This window comes from Pongo abelii, chromosome 8 (assembly GCF_028885655.2).
Source record: "Pongo abelii isolate AG06213 chromosome 8, NHGRI_mPonAbe1-v2.0_pri, whole genome shotgun sequence".
In the NCBI taxonomy this organism is placed as follows: Eukaryota; Metazoa; Chordata; class Mammalia; order Primates; family Hominidae; genus Pongo; species Pongo abelii.
In genome coordinates, this window is record NC_071993.2 from 33,356,908 (window position 1) to 33,379,936 (window position 23,029).

Here is a 23,029-nt window from a genome sequence, read left to right on the forward strand (position 1 = left end):
CCTGGAAAATTGGGACGCTCCCACCCTAATACTGCGCTTTTCCAATGGTCTTAGCAAACAGCACACCAGGAGATTATATCCTGTGCCTGGCTCAGAGGGTGCCATGCCCACAAAGCCTCGCTCACTGCTAGCACAGCAGTCTGAGATTGAACTGCAAGGCAGCAGTGAGGCTGGGGGAAGGGGCATCCACCATTGCTGAGGCTTGAGAAGGTAAACAAAGCAGCTGGGAAGCTCGAACTGGGTGGAGCCCACCACAGCTCAAGGAGGCCTGCCTGCATCTGTAGACTCCACCTCTGGGGGCAGGGCAGAACTGAACAAAAGGCAGCAGAAACTTCTGCAGACTTAAACGTCCCTGTCTGACAGCTTTGAAGACAGTAGTGGTTCTCCCAGCATGGAGTTTGAGATCTGAGAATGGAGAAACTGCCTCCTTAAGTGGGTCCCTGATCCCCAAATAGCCTAACTGGGAGACACCTCCCAGTAGGGGTCAACTGACACCTCATACAGGTGCCCCTCTGAGACAAAGCTTCCAGAGGAAGGATCAGGCAGCAACATTTGCTGTTCTGCAGCCTCCGCTGGTGATACCCAGGCAAATAGGATCTGCAGTGGACCTCAAGCAAACTCCAACAGACCTGCAGCTGAGGGTCTTGACTGTTAGAAGGAAAATTAACAAACAGAAAGGACATCCACACCAAAACCCCATCTGTATGTCACCATCATCAAAGACCAAAGTTAGATAAAACCACAAAGATGGGGAGAAACCAGAGCAGAAAAGCTGAAAATTCTAAAAATCGGAGCTCCTCTTCTCCTCCCAAGGAACGCAGATCCCCGCAAGCAGCAGAACAACGCTGGATGGAAAATGACTTTGACGAGTTGAGAGAAGAAGACTTCAGACGATCGGTAATAACAAACTTCTCCGAGCTAAAGGAGGATATTCAAACCCATCACAAGAAGCTAAAATCCTTGAAAAAAGATGAGATGAATGTCTAACTAGAATAAACAGCGTAGAGAAGACCTTAAATGACGTGATGGAGCAGAAAACCATGGCACGAGAACTACGTGATGCATGCACAAGCTTCAGTAGCCAATTCGGTCAAGTGGAAGACAGGGTATCAGTGATTGAAAATCAAATGAATGAAATGAAGCGAGAAGAGAAGTTTAGAGAAAAAAGAATAAAAAGAAATGAACAAAGCCTCCAAGAAATATGGGACTATGGGAAAAGACCAAATCTACATCTGATTGGTGTACCTGAAAGTGACAGGGAGAATGGAACCAAGTTGCAAAACACTCTGCAGGATATTATCCAGGAGAATTTCCCCAACCTAGCAAGGCAGGCCAACATTCAAATTCAGGAAATACAGAGAACACCACAAAGATACTCTTCGAGAGGAGCAACTCCAAGACACATAATTGTCAGATTCACCAAAGTTGAAATGAAGGAAAAAATGTTAAGGGCAGCCAGAGAGAAAGGTCGGGTTACCCACAAAGGGAAGCCCATCAGACTAACAGCAGATCTCTCCGCAGAAACTCTACAACCCGCAAGAGAGTGGGGGCCAATATTGAACATTCTTAAAGAATTTTCAACCCAGAATTTCATATCCAGCCAAACTAAGCTTCATAAATGAAGGAGAAATAAAATCCTTTACAGACAAGCAAATGCTGAGAGATTTTGTCACCACCAGGCCTACCCTAAAAGAGCTCCTGAAGGAAGCACTAAACATGGAAAGGAACAACCGGTACCAGCCACTGCAAAAACATGCCAAATTGTAAAGACCATCAATGCTAGGAGGAAATTGCATCAATTAAAGAGCAAAGTAACCAGCTAACATCATAATGACAGGATCAAATTCACACATAACAGTATTAACCTTAAATGTAAAAGGGCTAAATACCCCAGTTAAAAGAGACAGACTGGCAAATTGGATAAAGAGTCAAGACCCATCAGTGTGCTGTATTCAGGAGTCCCGTCTCACGTGCAGAGACACACATAGGCTCAAAATAAAGGGATGTAGGAAGATCTACCAAGCAAGTGGAAAACAAAAAAAAAAGCAGGAGTTGCAATCCTAGTCTCTGATAAAACAGACTTTAAACCAACAAAGATCAAGAGACAAAGAAGGCCATTACATAAAGGTAAAGGGATCAATTCAACAAGAAGATCTAACTATCCTAAATATATATGCACCCAATACAGGAGCACCCAGATTCATAAAGCAAGTCCTTAGAGACCTACAAAGAGACTTAGACTCCCACACAATAATAATGGGAGACTTTAACACCCCACTGTCAACATTAGACAGATCAATGAGACAGAAAGTTAACAAGGATATCCAGGAATTGAACTCAGCTCTGCACCAAGTGGACCTAATAGATATCTACAGAAATCTCCCCCCCAAATCAACAGAATATACATTCTTCTCAGCACCACATTGCACTTATTCCAAAATTGACCACATAGTTGGAAGCAAAGCACTCCTCAGCAAATGTAAAAGAACAGAATTTATAACAAACTGTCTCTCAGACCACAGTGCAATCAAACTAGAACTCGGGATTAAGAAACTCACTCAAAACCACCCAACTACATGGAAGCTGAACAACCTGCTTCTGAATGACTACTGGGTACATAACAAAATGAAGGCAGAAATAAAGATATTCTTTGAAACCAATGAGAACAAAGACACAACATACTAGAATCTCTGGGACACATTTAAAGCAGTGTGTAGAGGGAAATTTATAGCACTAAATGCCCACAAGAGAAAGCAGGAAAGATCTAAAATTGACACCCTAACATCATAATTAAAAGAACTAGAGAAGCAAGAGCAAACACATTCAAAAGCTAGCAGAAGGCAAGAAATAACTAAGTTCACAGCAGAACTGAAGGAGATAGAGACAGAAAAAACCCTTCAAAAAATCAGTGAGTCCAGGAGCTGTTTTTTTTTGAAAAGATCAACAAAATTGATAGACCACTAGCAAGACTAATAAAGAAGAAGAGAAGAATCAAATAGGTGCAATAAAAAATGATAAAGGGGATATCACTACCAATTCCACAGAAATACAAACTACCATCAGAGAATACTATAAACACCTCTACACAAATAAACTAGAAAATCTAGAAGAAATGAATAAATTCCTGGACACATACACCCTCCCAAGACTAAACCAGGAAGAAGTTGAATCCCTCAATAGACCAATAACAGGCTCTGAAATTGAGGCAATAATTAATAGCCTACCAACCAAAAAAAGTCCAGGACCAGATGGATTCACAGCCGAATTCTACCAGAGGTACAAAGAGGAGCTGGTACCATTCCTTCTGAAACTATTCCAATCAATAGAAAAAGAGGGAATCCTCCCTAACTCATTTTATGAGGCCAGCAGCATACTGATACCAAAACCTGGCAGAGACACAACAAAAAAAGAGAATTTTAGACCAATATCCCTGACGAGCATCGATGCAAAAATCCTCAATAAAATACTGGCAATCCGAATCCGGTAGCACATCAAAAAGCTTATCCACCATGATCAAGTTGGCTTCATCCCTGGGATGCAAGGCTGGTTCAACATACGCAAATCAATAAAGTAATCCATCATATAAATAGAACCTAAGACAAAAACCACATGATTATCTCAATAGATATAGAAAAGGCCTTCGACAAAATTCAACACCCTTTCATGCTAAAAACTCTCAATAAACTAGGTATTGATGAGACATATCTCAAAATAATAAGAGCTATTTATGACAAACCCACAGCCAATATCATACCGAATGGGCAAAAACTGGAAGCATTCCCTTTGAAAACTGGCACAAGACAGGGATGCCCTCTTTCACCACTCCTATTCAACATAGTGTTGGAAGTTTTGGCCAGAGCAATCAGGCAGGAGAAAGAAATAGAGTATTCAATTAGGAAAAGAGGAAGTCAAATTGTCTCTCTTTGCAGATGACATGATTGTATATTTAGAAAACCCCGTTGTTTCAGCCCAAAATCTCCTTAAGCTGATAAGCAACTTCAGCAAAATCTTAGGATACAAAATCAGTGTGCAAAAATCACAAACATTCCTATACACCAATAGCAGACAAACAGCCAAATCATGAGTGAACTCCCATTCACAATTGCTTCAAAGAGAATAAAACTTAGGAATCCAACTTACAAGGGATGTGAAGGACCTTAAAACTAGGAGTTTTAAGGGATGTGAAGGACCTTAAAACTAGGAATCCAACTTACAAGGGATGTGAAGGACCTCTTTAAGGAGAACTACAAACCACTGCTCAACAAAACAAAAGAGGACACAAACAAATGGAAGAACATTCCATGCTCATGGATAGGAAAAATCAATATTGTGAAAATGGCCATACTGCCCAAGGTAATTCATAGATTCAGCGCCATCCCCATCAAGCTACGAATGACTTTCTTCACAGAAGTGGAAAAAAACTACTTTAAAGTTCATAAGGAACCAAAAAAGAGCCCACATTGCCAAGACAATCCTAAGCCAAAAGAACAAAGCTGGAGCCATCATGCTACCTGACTTCAGACTATACAAGGCTACAGTAACCAAAAGAGCATGGTACTGGTACCAAAACAGAGATATAGACCAATGGAACAGAACAGAGCCCTCAGAAATAATACCACACATCTACAACCATCTGATCTTTGACAAACCTGACAAAAGCAAGAAATGGGGAAAGGATTCCCTATTTAATAAATGGTGCTGGGAAAATTGGCTAGCCATATGTAGAAAGCTGAAACTGGATCCCTTCCTTACATCTTATACAAAAATTAATTCACGATGGATTAAAGACTTAAATGTTAGACCTAAAACCATAAAAACCCTAGAAGAAAACCTAGGTAATACCATTCATGACATAGACATGGGCAAGGACTTCATGACTAAAACCCCAAAAGCAATGGCAACAAAAGCCAAAATTGACAAATGGGATCTAATTAAAAGGCTTCTGCACAGCAAAAGAAACTACCATCAGAGTGAACAGGCAACCTACAGAATGGGAGAAAATTTTTACAATCTACCCATCTGACAAAGGGCTAATATCCAGAATCTACAAAGAAGGTAAACAAATTTACAAGAAAAAATCAACCCCATCAAAAAGTGGGCAAAGGATATGAACAGACACTTCTCAAAAGAAGACATTTATACAGCCAACAGACATATGAAAAAATGCTCATCATCACTGGCCATCAGAGAAATGCAAATCAAAACCACAATGAGATACCATCTTACACCAGTTAGAATGGTGATCATTGAAAAGTCAGAAAACAACAGGTGCTGGAGAGGGTGTGGAGAAATAGGAACACTTACACTGTTGGTGGGACTGTAAACTAGTTCAGCCATTGTGGAAGACAGTGTGGCGATTCCTCAAGGATCTAGAACTAGAAATACCATTTGATCCAGCCATCCTATTACTGGGTATATACGCAAAGGATTATAAATCATGCTGCTATAAAGACACATGCACACATATATTTATTGTGGCACTATTCACAATAGCAAAGACTTAGAGCCAACCCAAATGTCCAACAATGATAGACTGGATTAAGAAAATGTGGCATATATACACTGTGGAATACTATGCAGCCATAAAAAAGATGAGTTCATGTCCTTTGTAGGGACATGGATGAAGCTGGAAACCATCGTTCTCAGCAAACTATCACAAGGACAGAAAACCAAACACTGCATGTTCTCACTCATAGGTGGGAATTGAACAATGAGAACATTTGGACACAGGGTGGGGAACATCACACACCAGGGCCTGTTGTGGGGTGTGGGGAGGGGGGAGGGATAGCATTAGGAGATATACCTAATGTAAATGATGAGTTAATATGTGCAGCACACCAACATTGCACATGTATACATATGTTAGAAACCTGCACATTGTGCACATGTACCCTAGAACTTAAAGTTTAATAAAAAATAAAAATAAAATAAAATAAAATAATAAACGTTCAGATGAGTGGAGCAGATTAGAAACTCCAGAAAGATAACCATTAGAGTTAGTGGTATAAAAAATGATTATTTAACAAATCATATTAAGACAAATCACAAAAAAACTAAAGTGATAACTGTATCTTTTACTATTCAAAAACTGATTTTCTAGGTTATAAATAAGTCCTATGAAAAATTGAACAATGAAAGAAAACATAAATTAGTCTCATTCTTAGGAAGGTTACCCTACGTATGACTTCATAGATAGGAACATAAAGGAAGGATCATTAAAAATTGGCTAAATAATGATTTTAAATTTCTGTGCACAGAAACACCAAAATTAAAATTAAAAAGCAAATATCAAAATTTTTGCTGTTTAAAAATTTTCCTGTCACAGTCAAAAGGGTATAACTTTTATGCAAAAATATTTTAACATTTATTTTAGATTATTTCTTTAATAAAAAATATATTAAAAGAAAATTTTAAAATAAATTTCTCCAACAGAAAAATGGACAGCAGATATTTTATCGTTATTATTAACCAAATGCATTTATATCAGTAATAAAAAATTTAGTTAAAACCATTTATAAAATAACAAATACTGTAAGTGTATAGTATCAGTTGGGAGGGGTACAGAGAAACAGATCTCAGTGTTACAGGAAGATGTAGGTAATGGTTAGACATTTGGGGACATCTTTATGAAAATATGTACCAATTATATTAAAAAATAAAAATATCTCTATGGGTTTCAGTGACATTGTATATGTACAATCTCTCTGACCCAGATATATACACTTTTTTCTCTTTTATTTTATTTTTTATTATAAAAAATTCATATAACAAATCTATACAGGCAAATCTATTTTTAGTTTCAGTCAACATTGTATCAGTATGTTTAGTCATACAAGTAATCTTAGCAGAAAATCAAAATTTCTACTTTATTGCATTTCTGCATTATATTACCAACTTTACCAGAAATGGGTAATTGTTAAAGAAAACAATAATGAGTCACATTCTTATTTTGTTCATAATTTTAATAGTAATAGCTTTTGGTGTTTCACTAGAAACCAAAATCTTAGCTTTTGAGTGGAGACTGAAAGGTATTCTATCTGAAGGGAGTAAATGTCTAGGAATAAATCTATAATTCTAATTTTTCAAAGAATTTTATCAGGAATAGATGTGAAATTTGTCAAATTAACTTCAGATATTAATAAAGATAATTTTTCTCTTCTTATTTGACATAATGATGTAATAATATGTTCCTAAACTTTAGAAATTGTAGTCTTCTTGAGATTAGGCTATAGTAGATAAGTTTCAATAGTTATTTCTGTATTTAATTTACTAAAATTTTTTTTTCTTTTAATCTTGGTAGATCAAGATATGGATAAACTGCCAGATAGGAGTTTTACACCTGAAAATGTAGAATTAGCTGCAGGACACATGGATCAAATTCAAACAAGTGAAGTTGACCAATACCAAAAATTGAGAAGTATGTATTACATTGATAAATATGTTTTAAAATAATAGACATAGAGCACTTGATGATTTAGAAATATGTTATAAATGTGATTCAGCTCTATTTATGGCTTTATAGTTGAATTTTTCTTTAGGATGAATATTTTAAAACAATTTAACAAAAATTGGAGTTTCACAGAGTTAATGAATGCTGTAAAGCTATTAACACAACTCTTTACTTCTCATATTCTTTAATATTCTAATTCTTATACTCTATTTCTTAAATTTATTTGGTGAATATTGCCTTTTTCTTTTTCTTTTAATAGTATTTCATGGAGTACCAGTTTGGGAAACACTTTTCTAGGAATTTTATAGAGCTATTAGAGATTACTTAAGTAATTGTGAACAGAATGTTAGAAATATGGACAGTGAAGGCCATTCTGATGAGGTCTTAGAAATGAGGAATCTGCTATCAGACACTGTAGGATATACCATCTTTGTTATAAAGTGGGAAAGATCTTGGCTGAATTGTGTTTGTGTCCTAGTGTTTTATGATAGGAAAAATGTAGGAGTGATAAAACAGGATATTTGGTGGAAGAAATCTCTAAGCCAAGTCTTTAGGGTGCAGCATGACTTCTCTTGACTACTTTTAATAAAATGCGTAAAAAGATAAAGACAGAATTTATAATCAGAAGAGAAACAGCATGTGAAGATCTGGAAAATTTTCAGACTGGTCAAATTGAGAGAGCATCTTTGGGAGAGAACACCAAGAATGTGGCCAAGTGATCATTTGATAAAGAAATTAGTATGGAGAGAAGCAAGCCAGATGCTATTCAACAAGACCTTGGGAGAATGACTCTGAATGCATTCATGAGATCATTGGGACTTCCTCTTCCATCAAGACCCATAGTATCAAGGCCTGAAGGCCAGAGCCTTAGGGGCCCAACCTCCATGCCAGTGTGTCCAGAAGGTAGGACTTTAAGGCAAATAATATTATTATGGAGCCTTAAGACTTTATGTTTGCCCCGTTAGGTTTTGGATTTGGTCAGGATCCATTACCCTTTCTTTTTTCCTATTTCTTCCTTTTGTAATAAAAATGTCTATCCTATGTCTATCCCACCATTGTATTTTAGAAACATATAACTTGTTTGATGTCACACATTCACAGATGGAGAGAAATTTGCCTCCAGAAGAATCATATCTTGATTCTCACCCATGTCTGATTTAGATGATATTTAGATGAGACTCTGGACTTCAGACTTTTTGAGTTGATGCTAGAACTAGTTAAGACTCCTGGACTATTGAGACGCAATGAACATACTTTATGTGTGAGATGTACATGAATTTTGGAGGACTAGGGGTGGAATGCTATGATCTGAATGTATGTTTTTCCCTAAAATTCATATATTGGAACCTAAGACCCAATGTGATGGTATTAAGAGGTAGGGCCTTTGGGACATGATTAAGTCACAAAGCCTCTACCCTTATGAATGGGATTAGTGCCCTCCTAAAAGAGGTAGAAGGGAAGTCCTAGTCCCTTTTGGCTTTCAACCATGTAAGGACACAGCATTCATCTTTGTCACTCTTCCATACGTATATGTAAGGACACAGAGAATGCAGCATCTATGAGAAACAGGCCCTTACCTGACCTTGAAACTGCTGGTTCCTTGACCTTGTACTTCTCAGTACTAAAGTACTGTGGTTAAATGATTTGACCAATATCGTCACATGGTTTCTAAGTAGAGGAGCCAATATTTGAATGTGAGATTTCTCTTTTCTAGGTTATTGTTTGTCTTGCTTTTGCTTTTAAACTTTAAAGTCCTTATTTATTATCACCATTCCACACTGTTTTTAGTGACTTTAATTCTTCATTCACTGTCATCCTTGCTTCTCCAGGACTGTTTTATTTCCATCACACTTGCCTTACTCAGATTTTTACGGGAACACATTTGAAAAAAACAAAAAACCCAGACCCTCCCAATTATAGAAATTAGATCCATTCACAAAACTTTTAGGTCAATCTCAGCTGGATGTGCAATGCTGGCTGGGTATCCTCCTACATACACTCATACCTGCCCCTGCACCGGGTGGTTGGAATCCACAGACTCCTAGGACTCAACATGTTCAAAACCAAACTTACCTTTACTCCAGACCTGATTGTTTTGATATGTTTCCTTTTATTATTATGGCAAGGTTGAACATTGTAAAAAAGTACAAAGAAGAAAATAACAATCACTAATATGCCTACAAATCAGACTCAGAATTGGCCTTTGTTAACTGTCATAATGGCTTCTAGGCTTTTGTCTGTCTATCTGTCTGTCTATCTATCTATCTATCTATCTATCATCAATTTTTGTGAGTGTGTGGATACTATATATCTCACAGTCCTTCATCTTAACATTATAATGTTACACATAAAGCTAAAGATCCCTCCCCTCATGTTATTTGACTACCATCATTCCCAGTTACCTTTTTTACTTTCAGAACTGAGCAAAATCTTATTTTTACATACATCCTTTATTTCATAGAAATATATGGTACGTTTTTGTGTAGTTTTAAGTGTATAACAAATTTACTATTTAGTAATACTAACAGTACTTAATACTAATAGTATTTTAGTATTGGTATTACTTAGTATCTAATAGTTTTGTTAGTATTATAATTACTAGTAGTATTAACAGTATAATAAATGTTATTATACTATTTCAACTTAAATAGTATACAGTAAATGTTGTTATTGGTAGAATTGGATTTCCCTGCCAGATAAATTATACAATGTTTCCTGCAAACCTTTTGCTTTGTATCTATTTATATAGTTGTTTGGTTTTTTTTGAGTGTTTTATTTTTCAAGTTTTGTTTCTTTCCTTTTTTCTCTACCAAACTGAAACTTTACATTCCATTATTTGTCCTCAATTTTTTGTCTTAACACGTGGATTTAGTCTTATACATAATTTTTGCTATGTCTAAAGCTAATTCAGTGTCTTTAGCTCCATTACAAATAAAAGAACCTTAGAAATATTTTACTTCCATTTATACTCTTTAATTGCTTTCTCACTCCAAACTCATCAAAATAACAAAAATGTTACAAGTGTTAATAAGTTTGAATATGTGTGTTCAGCCATCATTATTTGTTTTTTTTTCATGCTTTCTCTACCAGTTAATAGTATGTTTAGTCATGGGTGAAAATCATCTTTCTTTTTTTCTTGCATTTTCATGACTACTAGTCAGGCAGAACATCTTTTATTTCTTACCTCTTTTCATTTCCTTTTCTGTTATTATGTTGTACCCTTTGCCCATTTTTTATTAGGTTGTCTGCTTTTGAAAACCATTCTAGGTGCTTTTATATATTAACAAAATAAGTCAGATAGCACATACTTTTAAAATCACTTTATAGTTCTATCTTTTATATGTTGGCACTTTTTTTTTCAATTTATTGTGGTCTTGTATGTTTCTACTTTATTTACAATTCTATGTTTCTGTTCTTACTTAGGAATGTCCCTTTAACCTCAAGGTTATATGAATATTTTTCTATGTTTTCTTTTAGTATTTGCTTATTTTTACATATGGTTTTTAATCCATCAAGCACATATATTTCATAAGGTATATGATTGTTATAAATACTTTTGCTTTCTTTCATAGGGCTAGGAAATTGTATTTCCAATGTTTAACTCTTAATATTAACAGAGAAACAGATTCAAACATGCTCACAACTTATCTAATGCTAATTAACTCATATAACTGAAATATGATATGTAAAGGCCCAACATTATATAAATGATCAAAGAAAATATAATAGTCTACAAAAACATAGGGTCAAAAAACCAAGAAAGCATAATGAAAAACATACAGTAAGTATATGGAATAAAGATATGATTTATTAAAATAAATGTGAATTACTTAAATTCACATTTTATATAAGCATTCCTAAATTCTATAAAAATGCATAAAGCAGTTATCATATTTAACTAATATGATGTTACTGATTATGAGACATGTCCTTTTTAAGTAACATAAGGAAGCAGAAATGTTAACAATCAAATTGTGAAACAGTGCTTTATTTTTCATTTATTGTAGTGTACTTCAATTTTGGAGAAGCTAACGTAAAAATATTTGCATTATTAAAAGTATAGTAATAATGTTTTTAAGAAATGAACACCAACAATATTGTGAAAATGGCCATACTGCCCAAGGTAATTTATAGATTCAATGCCATCCCCATCAAGCTACCAATGACTTTCTTCACAGAATTGGAGAAAACTACTTTAAAGTTCATATGGAACCAAAAAAGAGCCCGCATTGCCAAGTCAATCCTAAGCCAAAAGAATAAAGCTGGAGGCATCACACTACCTGACTTCAAACTATACTACAAGGCTACAGTAACCAAAACAGCATGGTACTGGTACCAAAACAGAGATATAGATCAATGGAACAGAACAGAGCCCTCAGAAATAATGCCACATATCTACAACTATCTGATCTTTGACAAACCTGAGAAAAACAAGCAATGGGGAAAGGATTCCCTATTTAATAAATGGTGCTGGGAAAACTGGCTAGCCATATGTAGAAAGCTGAAACTGGATCCCTTCCTTACACCTTATACAAAAATTAATTCAAGATGGATTAAAGACTTACATGTTAGACCTAAAACCATAAAAACCCTAGAAGAAAACCTAGGCAATACCATTCAGGACATAGACATGGGCAAGGACTTCATGTCTAAAACCCCAAAAGCAATGGCAACAAAAGCCAAAATTGACAACAGGGATCTAATTAAACTAAAGAGCTTCTGCACAGCAAAAGAAACTACCATCAGAGTGAACAGGCAACCTACAGAATGGGAGAAAATTTTTGCAACCTACTCTTCTGACAAAGGGCTAATATCCAGAATCTACAATGAACTCAAACAAATTTACAAGAAAAAAACAAACAACCCCATCAAAAAGTGGGAGAAGGATATAAACAGACACTTCTTAAAAGAAGACATTTATGCAGCCAAAAAACACATGAAAAAATGCTCATCATCACTGGCCATCAGAGAAATGCAAATCAAAACCACAATGAGATACCATCTCACACCAGTTAGAATGGTGATCATTAAAAAGTCAGGAGACAACAGGTGCTGGAGAGGATGTGGAGAAATAGGAATATTTTTACACTGTTGGTGGGATTGTAAACTAGTTCAACAATTGTGGAAGTCAGTGTGGCGATTCCTCAAGGATCTAGAACTAGAAATACCATTTGACCCAGCCATCCCATTACTAGGTATATACGCAAAGGATTATAAATCATGCTGCTATGAAGACACATGCACACGTATGTTTATTGTGGCACTATTCCCAATAGCAAAGACTTGGAACCAACCCAAATGTCCAACAATGATAGACTGGATTAAGAAAATGTGGCTTATATACACCATGGAATAGTATGCAGCCATAAAAAAGGGTGAGTTCATGTCCTTTGTAGGGACATGGATGAAGCTGGAAACCATCATTCTCAGCAAACTATCACAAGGACAAAAAACCAAACACCGCATGTTCTCACTCATAGGTGGGAATTGAACAATGAGAACACATGGACACAGGAAGGGGAACATCACACTCCGGGGACTGTTGTGGGGTGGGAGGATGGGGGAGGGATAGTATTAGGAGATACACCTAATGCTAAATGACGAGTTAATGGGTGCAGCACACCAACATGGCACATGTATACATATGTAACAAACGTGCACGTTGTGCACATGTACCCTAAAACTTAAAGTATAATAATAATAAAATTAAAAAGATGTTACAAAAAAAAAAAGAAATGAACACCCAAAGCAACATGGCTCAGAAAGGTTCAAAATAAAAATTATCACCCCACCCTGCACACAGAAGACAAATTGAAACGGAAAGTAAATAGAAGATAGAAGTATGCCTTCACCTTAATTCTGACTTCCTCAACATATATTTTCAGCTAAACTATGAGAGAAGACCCCAAATTGTGTGCTAGTCATGGTGATATTCAGTATATTTAACAACTGGTATGGCAATATATTAATAATGTCACGTATGAATTCAGAAATGGAAGTAATTGTATTTTATTCTCTAAAAGTAACTATTATGGCACTCCCAGTCATTGTCAGTTTCAGGCTATAATAAATTCACTGGACAAAACAGACTTTAAACTAATATTACATTTATTTGGCTTCTTAACATAATACAGAAGAGGGAATACAGAAAGCACAGTATCTCTCTCACTGGGGCACCCAGCAGCTACCACACACCTTGTTTCTTTTGTTCTTTTCACCTGTATTGACCATGTGCAGCTACTAATAAAGGAATAAAAGGGTATATGGTACTTGATACAGAACAAAGAGAGCACTGATACCGTGGCATCATATGGTAATAGGACACAAAATATCACCACTGGATACTCCTAATCAAATACTTAAAAATGGCAGGTTTCTGAGTGACCATGTCTTTGATACCTTAACATATTTTTACCAAAGTAATGAGTGTAATGAGATTAGCTGGTTACTCTTATTATGTTAGACAAAGTGGGGAAAGAAAAGTATGAGCTTGGAATTCAGATTTCCAGCCCAAGAGCCACATAATGACCTGAAACTTTCTATGACTACCCTGAAAGGAACCCTGGGCTCTTATAGCTACAAATTGCTGAAAACTAGCCCAATTGCTGAAAACCATATCCAGCGTCTCATCCTGTGAGTGGCTGAATTATAATGCAAGTTGAATACCCAATTTTATAGGATATCTTCTGTTAAAATGAGAGCATCGATTAGGATGGAACAAAATCCTAAAAATTGGAATGAGGAAATATGGGAACATCCTAATGAAGCTAGGGATGTTTACCTCTAAACTCTGCTGAGTCCTTCTTGCCTTTGGAAGCAGGATTTCTAGAGACTGATGTCAGCAACATGGTGGAATAGGAGGTTCCTTACTTTTCTCTTTCCCACAGATGCAGAGAATAAACATTTCCACATGGATCAATTCTCTCTGAGAGCCAGAAAGTGGTTGAGCGACTCCTACACATTGGGAAACTGAAAAAATATCCACATACTGGGTAGGGAAAGCAAAGACTCATGCACAAACTGCATCCTAAGCACAGTGTCATACAATTGGGACATAATCCACAACTCATAACTTCTTCCTGAGGAATAAAGGGTTTGGACCACATATAGTGTTCTGCAACATTTACAGTTTCTGTCAGAGGGTTTGGCTCTTAAATCACCTACTTCAGGGAGTGGAGGGAACTTGGAAGTCATGAGTTTGCCTGGAGAAGAGAGAACAAACAGATGGTTTTGAATGAGTGTGTGAGCACTTCTCAGGGCTAGCTATAGGTCCCCAGAATCTAGTTTATTCCTGGAAGTGGTTTGTTGGCACACTCTTCCAGAAGCTGCCTGATATATATATATATATATATATATATATATATAATAAATATATATATACTACCCAGAGTCACATAGATTCAACACAGTGCTTATCAATATTACATTTTTAGAGAAACAGAAAACAAAAATTCTATAACTTCTATGGAATCACAAAAGACATCAAGTAGCCAAAACAGTCTTTAAAAAGAAAAACAAAGTTGCAGGCATCACACTTTCTGGTTTCAAATTGTATTACAAAGCGATTTTAAAATATAAAAATATTTTTAAAATATTTTTAAAAAACAACTATGGTACTGGTGTAAAAACAGATGTACAGACTGATGGAAGAGAATAGATGGCCCAGAAATAAACCCAAGCATTATGTCAGCTAATTTTTCACAAGACCATCAAGAAGACACAACAGGAGAGTGATCATCTCTTTAACAAATAGTGTTGGGAAATTTGAATACTCAAACGCAAAATAATGAAACTGGAACTTATTTTATAACATTCACAAAAATAAACTTAAAATGGATTGAAGACCTAAACATAATACCTTTAACTGTAAAACTCCTTGAAGAAAACATAAGGGAAAAACTTCTTGATATTGATCTTGGCAATAATTTTTAGATAGTTCACCAAGAACACAGGACACAAAAGCAAAAGTATACAGGTGGAAGTATAACGAAACTAAAAATTTTCTGGACAAAGGAAACAATGCTGAAAATGAAAAGAGAGCCAACAGATTCAGAGAAAACATTCGTGAATCATATATTGTTAGATAAGCAGTTGATATTCAAAATATGTAAGGAACTCACAAACTCAACAGCAAAATAACAATAATAATAGTCTGATAAAAATGGGCAAAGAACCTAAATAGACATTTTTTGAAATAAAACATACAAATGGTCAACAGGCATATGAAAAGATGCTCAGCATCACTAATCATCAGGTAAATGCAAATAAAAACCATGAGTTATCATCACACACCTATTAGAATGGCTATCATCAAAAAGATAACATATGTTGGTGAGGTTATGGAGAAACAGAATCCTTATATACTGTTCAGGTGGTGAAAAACAATAGGGAGTTTCTTTAAAAAATTAAAAATAGAATTACCATATAACCCAGCAATTCCCCTTCTGGGTACATACCCAAAGGAAATGAAATAAATGCCTAGTAAAGATATCTGCATCCCTGTGTCCATGCAACAGTACTTACAATAACCAAGATATGAAAACAACGTGTCTGTCAGTGGATGTATCGATAAAGAAATTGTGGTGTTCTCATACAATGGAATAGTATTCTTCCTTTTAAAAAGGAGGTACTACCATTCTCAACAACATGAATGAACCTGGAAGACATGCTAAGTGAAATAAGCCAGGCACATAAAGAAAAATTCTACATGATCTCACATATATGTTGAATCTAAAAAGTCATACTCATAGAAGTGGAAGGTAAAATGGTGGTTACCTGAGGCTGGGGGAAAGGGGACAAATGGGGAGATGTTACAAAAGGGCACAAAATTTCAGTTAGATAGGAGTATTAATTTCTGGACAGCTACTGTATAGCATGGTCATTATAGTTGATAAAATATTCTGTATACTTGAAAATTGCTAAGAGAGTCGAGTTTATTCTCACTACAAAAAATGATATGTGAGGTGATAGATATATTAATTAACTTGATTTAATCATTCTGCAATGTATACATATATCAAAACACCACTCATACCTCATAAATATATACAATAAAAAGAAGCAGCCTTTTCATTCCTGTCGGAAGAGATTAATCTTGCTTTGCTCGAAGAAACTATAATTGCCTCCCTTGAGATAGTTACCTTGCAAAACACTTCTGATTCTCCCCAAGACTCACCCTCACCACCCTCTTTTGCCTGTAGACCTATAATTAGACTCAAGTCCCACCAGCCCCCTAAAGATGAAGTACAAAGTATGACTCATGAGAAGGTGCACTGCATTCCAAAAAAACTACATAATTTTTCTAATTTATTTAGACAGAAATCAGGGGAATATGTTTGGGAATCAATATTGCATGTATAGGATGAAGATGAAAAGAACAAAGTTAGATCATACCAAATTTATTGATATGGTATAATTTATTTATCACTAAGCAGAGATTCATGGTTTAATGTTGCAGCATGGAGGTTAGAAAGGACTGTAACCGTCAGTTTGGTTGGCTGAAAATGGACCAAAAGGTGGCCTATACTAAGTGAAGTTGAAATGCAGAATTGCCTTGGTTTACTGAAAAGGAAGGGATTCGAAGGCCTAGGAAAATTGGAATGTTAATGTGGATTTATCATTTAAGATCTGCTCACCTGTCTTAGGAGGGTCCAGAGGACACACCTTTCACCACAACTGTGAGAAATGTGAAGACAGCCCCAGCATTCTCAAAAGCCCTGTGGTTGATCTTCTCTATAGCTCAGAAATCACACTGGACGTTGCTGCTACTGAATTGGGAACCTTGAATGCAACAGGAATAATTGGGTCTCAGAGGCCAGGTGGTGGCATTTAAACATCAGAAACAACAGTGTCATGGTCACCATAATGGAAATCAAAGTAGAAATCAGAATAGTCTGACTTGAGATAGCTATGGCATTGGCTAGTTGATAACTGTGTTTGTTGAAGTGACATAAATGGTCAGTCTACTAAATTCTTACTTAATCTGTATAAGCAGAAGAGTTCTAGATCAAGTGGAAAAAGTCTAATTTAAATAATAAAAACACAGTCATGGCCTCTCAATCAATTCCCAGACTTGATCAAGTTTACAGACCCAGGACCTCTTGAAGGAAGGGTACCCTTGAGGAAGGACCTAGTATACTGCCAAAAATTATACCTTTAATTTTTCTCCCAGCCTTCCTCAAAGGGACCTATGGCCTTTTTGCTGGGTTACTATGCAACATATAAAAGAAATAATAAGATTTTTTAGGGATTAATGGACAGTGCCTCTGAACTGACACTAATTCCAAAAGGCCAAAAATGTCATGATGGTCCACTGGAAAGGAAACTATGGAGGGCAAGTGATCAATGGGACTTTAGCACGGATCTGTCTCACAGTGGATCCAGTGGAAGCTGAACTCATCCTCTTGTCATTTCCCCAGTTCGTGAATGTATAATTTAATAAATATACTCATCAACTGGCAGAATTTTCACATTGGTTTCCTGACCTGTGGAGTAAGGACCATTATGGTAGAAGAGGCCAATTAGAAGCTACTAGAACTGCTTCTACCTAGGAAAATTGTAAACCAAAAGCAATATTACATTCGCAGAGAGATTTGGAAGATTAGTGACTTCATCAAGGACTTGAAAAATGTAGGAGTTGTGATTTCAACCACACCCTTCAACTCACCTATTTGGCCTGTTCAGAAAACAGGTGGATCTCAGAAAATAACAGTGGATTATCATAAATTTAAATAGATGGTGATTCTAATTGTAGATACTGTACTAGATAATGATTTCATTGCTTGAGCAAATTAACATATCCCCTGGTAACTGGCATGCAAATATTGATCTGGAAGATTGCTTTATTTTCTGCTTTCCTATAGTGAAGAAGCAGTTTTCTTTTAGCTGGAAAGTCTAGCAATGCATCTTCACTGTCCTACCTTGAGGGTATATCAGTTCTCCCGCTCTATATCATAATTTAGTTTGCAAGGAACTTGAAAGCCTTTCTACAAGATATCATACTTGTTTATTATATTGATGATATGCTGACTGGACCTCTTGTGTAAAAAGTACTCTAGATATATTAGTAAGATATTTGCATGTCAGAAGGTGGGACATGAATCCAAAAAATTTAGGGGCCTTCTACATCATGAAATGTTTAGAAGTCTAGTGGAATGGGACATGTCAAGATATTCCTTCTGAAATAAGGAAAAATTGTTGCATCTGGCCTCTCCTACTACCAAAAAAACAGGTATAATGCCTGTTTGACCTCTCTGTATATTAAGGCAACATATTCCTCATTTGGGCATGCTACTGTGGCTCACTCACTTACTGAGTGACCTGGAAGTCTGTTAGTTTTGAGTGGAACCAAGAACAAGAGAAGGTTCTGCAACAGGTACAGGGTGCTCTTCTACTTGGGAAACATGATCTTACAGATCCAATGGTGCTGGAAGTGACAGTAGCAGATAGGGATGCTCTTCAGAGCCTTCGGCAAGTTCCTATAGGTGAATCATAGTGCAGGCCCCTTGGAGCAAAGCCATCTCGTTCTCTGCAAATAATTATCCTTTTTGTAAAACAGTTCTTGGCCTGCTATTGGGTGTTAGTAGAAACTGAACACTTAACCATGGACCACCAAGTTGCCAAGCAATCTGAGCTGCCCATCATGAACTGGATGTTATCTGACCCTCCAAATAGTTTGGCATGCAGATAGTACTCCATCATCAAATAGAAGTGGTGTACATGAGACAGTGCTCAGGCAGGCCCTGAAAGCACAAGTAAAATATATGATGTGGCCAAATACCCACGGTCTCCACTTCTGCTACATTACCTTCTCTCTCCCAGCCTACTCTCTTCAGTACCCCTTTCAGCAATATGAGGTTAAAACCAGGTACTGTGAGTACTCGCTTGATTTTTGGTTCTTGTGATGGTGCTTTTTTCCATATTGTTAGTTGTTAAAATTTGATGTTTCTGTAAGGGGGATGGATAGTGTAGACTTCCATTCAGCCATCTTGCTCCAATTCTGCCAGGCTCTTTTCAACAACCAGATCTTGCATGAACTAATACTAATAGAGTAACAACTCACTCATTACTGTGGAGAGGGCACCAAGCCATTCATGAGAAATTTTATCCCATAGCCAACACACCTCCCACTGGGCACGTGTCCAATATTGGTGATCAAGTGTCAACATGAGATTTGGAGGGGACACATATGCGCACCATATTACTTTTCCATTAAATTTTTGTTTGGCCACTGTTCTGGAGATTGTAAGAGATATGATATATTCATACTATGTTTTGCCTTTTACCTAATTTTTATACACTGGTCATGTTAAATGTGATTCTTTGTCCAAATAAGATATATTTCAGGGAGCCAAGTAGTATAAAATGTGTTTTTCTAAATTATTGATTGTATTTTCTGCTTTGGCTTCTTTTAGAAGAAATTAAAAATCCAAAATAGAACAAGTATCTATTCCTTTAAAAATGTATTTGTGAAGTGGAGGCAGAGCAAGATGGCTGAAAAGAATGCTCCAGGAGTCATCCTTCTCTCCTCCCTGCAGGAACATCAAATTGAACAACTGTCCATACAAGAGAGCACTTTCATGGAACCAAAAAATCAGCTGTCTGAAGAAGGATGGGTATAAGCAAGTCCAGACTGCAAAGACTGGCATAAATACCTAAACTTTTCAATGCCCAGGCATTAACAAATGTCCACAGGCATCAAGAATATATAGGAAAATACAACCTCACCAAACTGATTGAATAAGGCATCAGTAACCAGTTCTGGCAAAATGGAGATATGTGACCTCTTAGAGAATTTAAAATAGCTGTTTTGAGGAAGCTGAGTGATCTTCAGATAACATAGAGAAGGAATCCAGAAATTTATCAGAGAAATTTAACAAAGAGATTGAAGTAATAGCTTTAAAAACACCCAGAAATTCTGGAGTTGAGAAATTCAACGGACATATACAAAAATGCATCAGAGTATCTCAATAGCAGAAGTGATCAAGTAGAAGAAAGGATTACTGACTCAAAGACAGGCTTTTGAAAATACAGAGAAGAAAAAAATGGAAAAGAATGCAGTATTCTTACGAGATTGTATGGCTATTTAAATAACATTATTTAAATATTACAAGTATGTATTTAGTATTTGTATTTAACATTACAAGTATGGCTATTTAAATAACATTAATTCCTTTCTTTCATCAGTATTCTGTATTTTTCCTTGTAGTGGTCTTTCTCCTCCTTGGTTAAATATATTCCTAAGTATTTTATTTGTAGCTATTGTAAGTAGGATTGCCTTCTTGATTTAATTCTCAGCTTGTTAAGGTATACAGAAATGCCACTAATTCTTGTACATTGATTTTGTATCCTGAAACTTTACTGAATTTGTTTATGAAATCTAAAAGTCTTGGATAAGTCTTTAGGTTTTTCTAGATATTAGATCATATTATCAGTGAACAAACATCATTTGACTTCCTATTGTCCTATTTTGATGCCTTTTATTTTTTTCTCTTGCCTGACTGCTCTGGGTAGGACTTCCAGTATTATGTTGAATAGGAGTGGTGAAAGTGGGCATCCTTGTTCCACTTCTTAGAAGATTGCTTTTAACTTTTGTGTGTTTAGTATGATGTTGGCTGTGGGTTTGTCATATATGGCCTTTATTATTTTGAGGTATGTTTCTTCTATGCCTAGTTGATTGAAGATTTTTATCCTGAAGAAATGCTGAACTTTATCAAATGCCATTTTTAAATATGTTGAGATTATCAAAAGAGTTTTGTTTTTAATTCTCTTTTTGTGTTGAATCGCATTTATTTATTTGCATATATTGAACCATCCTTGAATCCCTGGAATAAACCCCCCTTAATCATGGTATGTTATATTTTTGATGTGCTATTGGATTTGGTTTGCTAGCATTTTGTTAAAGATTTTTTCAACTATAATCAGCAGGGATTTTGGTCTGTAGTTTTTTTGTGTGTCCTTGTTCAGCTTTGGTATCAGGGTGGCTTCATAGAATGAATTGTAGAGGATTCTCTCTTTTTATAATTTTTGGAACAGTTTCAACAGGATTGGTACCAGTTCCTCTTTGCACATTTGGTAGAATTTGGCTGTCAATCCATCTAGTTCTGAGCTTTTTTTTTATTGGGAGATTTTTATTACTAGTTCAATCTTACTACTCCTTATTGGTCTGTTCAGGATTTCTGTTTCTTCCTGGTTCAATCATAAAAGGTTGTATGTTTACAGAAATTTATCCATTTCCTCTAGGTTTTTCTCTTTGTGAGCATATAGTTATTCATGTACTCTGATAATCTTTTTAAATTTCTGTGGTATCAGTTCTTATGTCTCCTTTTCCATATCTGATTATGTTTACTTGGATTTTTTTTTGGTTAATCTAGATAGTGATTTATCAATTTTTAAAAACCTTTTCAGAGAACTGAGTTTTTATTTTGTTGATCCATTGTATTATTATTATTATTTCTTTTTGAAATTATACTTTAAGTTCTGGGATACATGTGCAGAATGTGCAGGTTTGTTACATAGGTGTACACGTGCCATGGTGGTTTGCTGCACCCATCAACCCGTCATCTACATTAGGTATTTCTCCTAATGCTATCCCTCCCCAAGCCCCCCACCCCTCAACAGGCCCCAGTGTGTGATGTTCCCCTCCCTGTGTCCATGTTTTCTCATTGTTCAACTCCCACTTATGAGTGAGAACATGCAGTGTTTGGTTTTCTGCTCCTGTGTTAGTTTGCTGAGAATGATGGTTTCCAGCTTCATCCATGTCCCTGCAAAGGACATGAACTCATCCCTTTTATGGCTGCATAGTATTCCATGGTGTATATGTGCCACATTTTCTTTATCCAGTCTATCACTGATGGGCATTTGGGTTTGTTCCTAGTCTTTGCTATTATGAATAGTGCTGCAATAAACATACATGTGCATGTGTCTTTATAGTAGAATGATTTATAATCCTTTGGGTATATACCCAGTAATGGGATTGCTGGATCAAATGGTATTTCTGGTTCTAGATCCTTGAGGAGTCACCACACTCTCTTCCACAGTGGTTGAACTAATTTACATTGTATTATTTTTAAGTCTCAATTTCATTTAGTTCTGCTCTTATCTTTGTTATTTCTTCTGCTAGTTTTGGGTTTGGTTTGTTCTTGTGTTTCTAGATCCTTCAGGAGCAACGTTGGGTTGTTAACTTGTGATATTTATATTTATTTGATGTAGGCATTTAACGTTAACTTCTCTCTTAGCACTGCTTTTGCTGTATTCAAGAGATTTTGGTATATTGTATCTCCATTTTCACTTGTTTCAGAAAATTTTTAAATTTCCATCTTAATTTTGTTATTGATCCAAATATCATTCAGGAGCATGTTGTTTAATTTCCATGTATTTGTATAGTTTCAAGAGTTCCTCTTGGAATTCATTTCTAGTTTTATTCTTTGTGGTCTGAGAAGACACTTGATAAGATTTTGATTTTATAAAATTTGTCAAGATTTGTTTTGTAGCCTATTATATGGTCTGTCTTGGAGAATGTTCCATGTGCTGATGAGAAGAATGTATATTCTGAAGATCTTGGATAGAATTTAATATAGA

The 23,029-nt window shown here is 35.9% G+C and overlaps 1 protein-coding gene across 49 annotated transcripts in view; it reads left to right on the forward strand.

Annotated features, from left to right (window-relative positions):
- Nucleotides 1-23,029, forward strand: part of CCDC7 (coiled-coil domain containing 7) — a 425,173-nt gene that overhangs the window by 286,407 nt on the left and 115,737 nt on the right. For 26 of the 49 annotated variants that reach the window (XM_054522140.1, XM_054522141.1, XM_054522147.1 and 23 more), the window contains one exon: nucleotides 7,301-7,417. The exons of the other annotated variants lie outside the window; for them this stretch is intronic. In XM_054522140.1, the coding sequence (XP_054378115.1) occupies nucleotides 7,301-7,417 (117 nt within the window). The remainder of the gene's footprint in view (nucleotides 1-7,300; nucleotides 7,418-23,029) is intronic. 49 annotated transcript variants of the gene reach the window in all.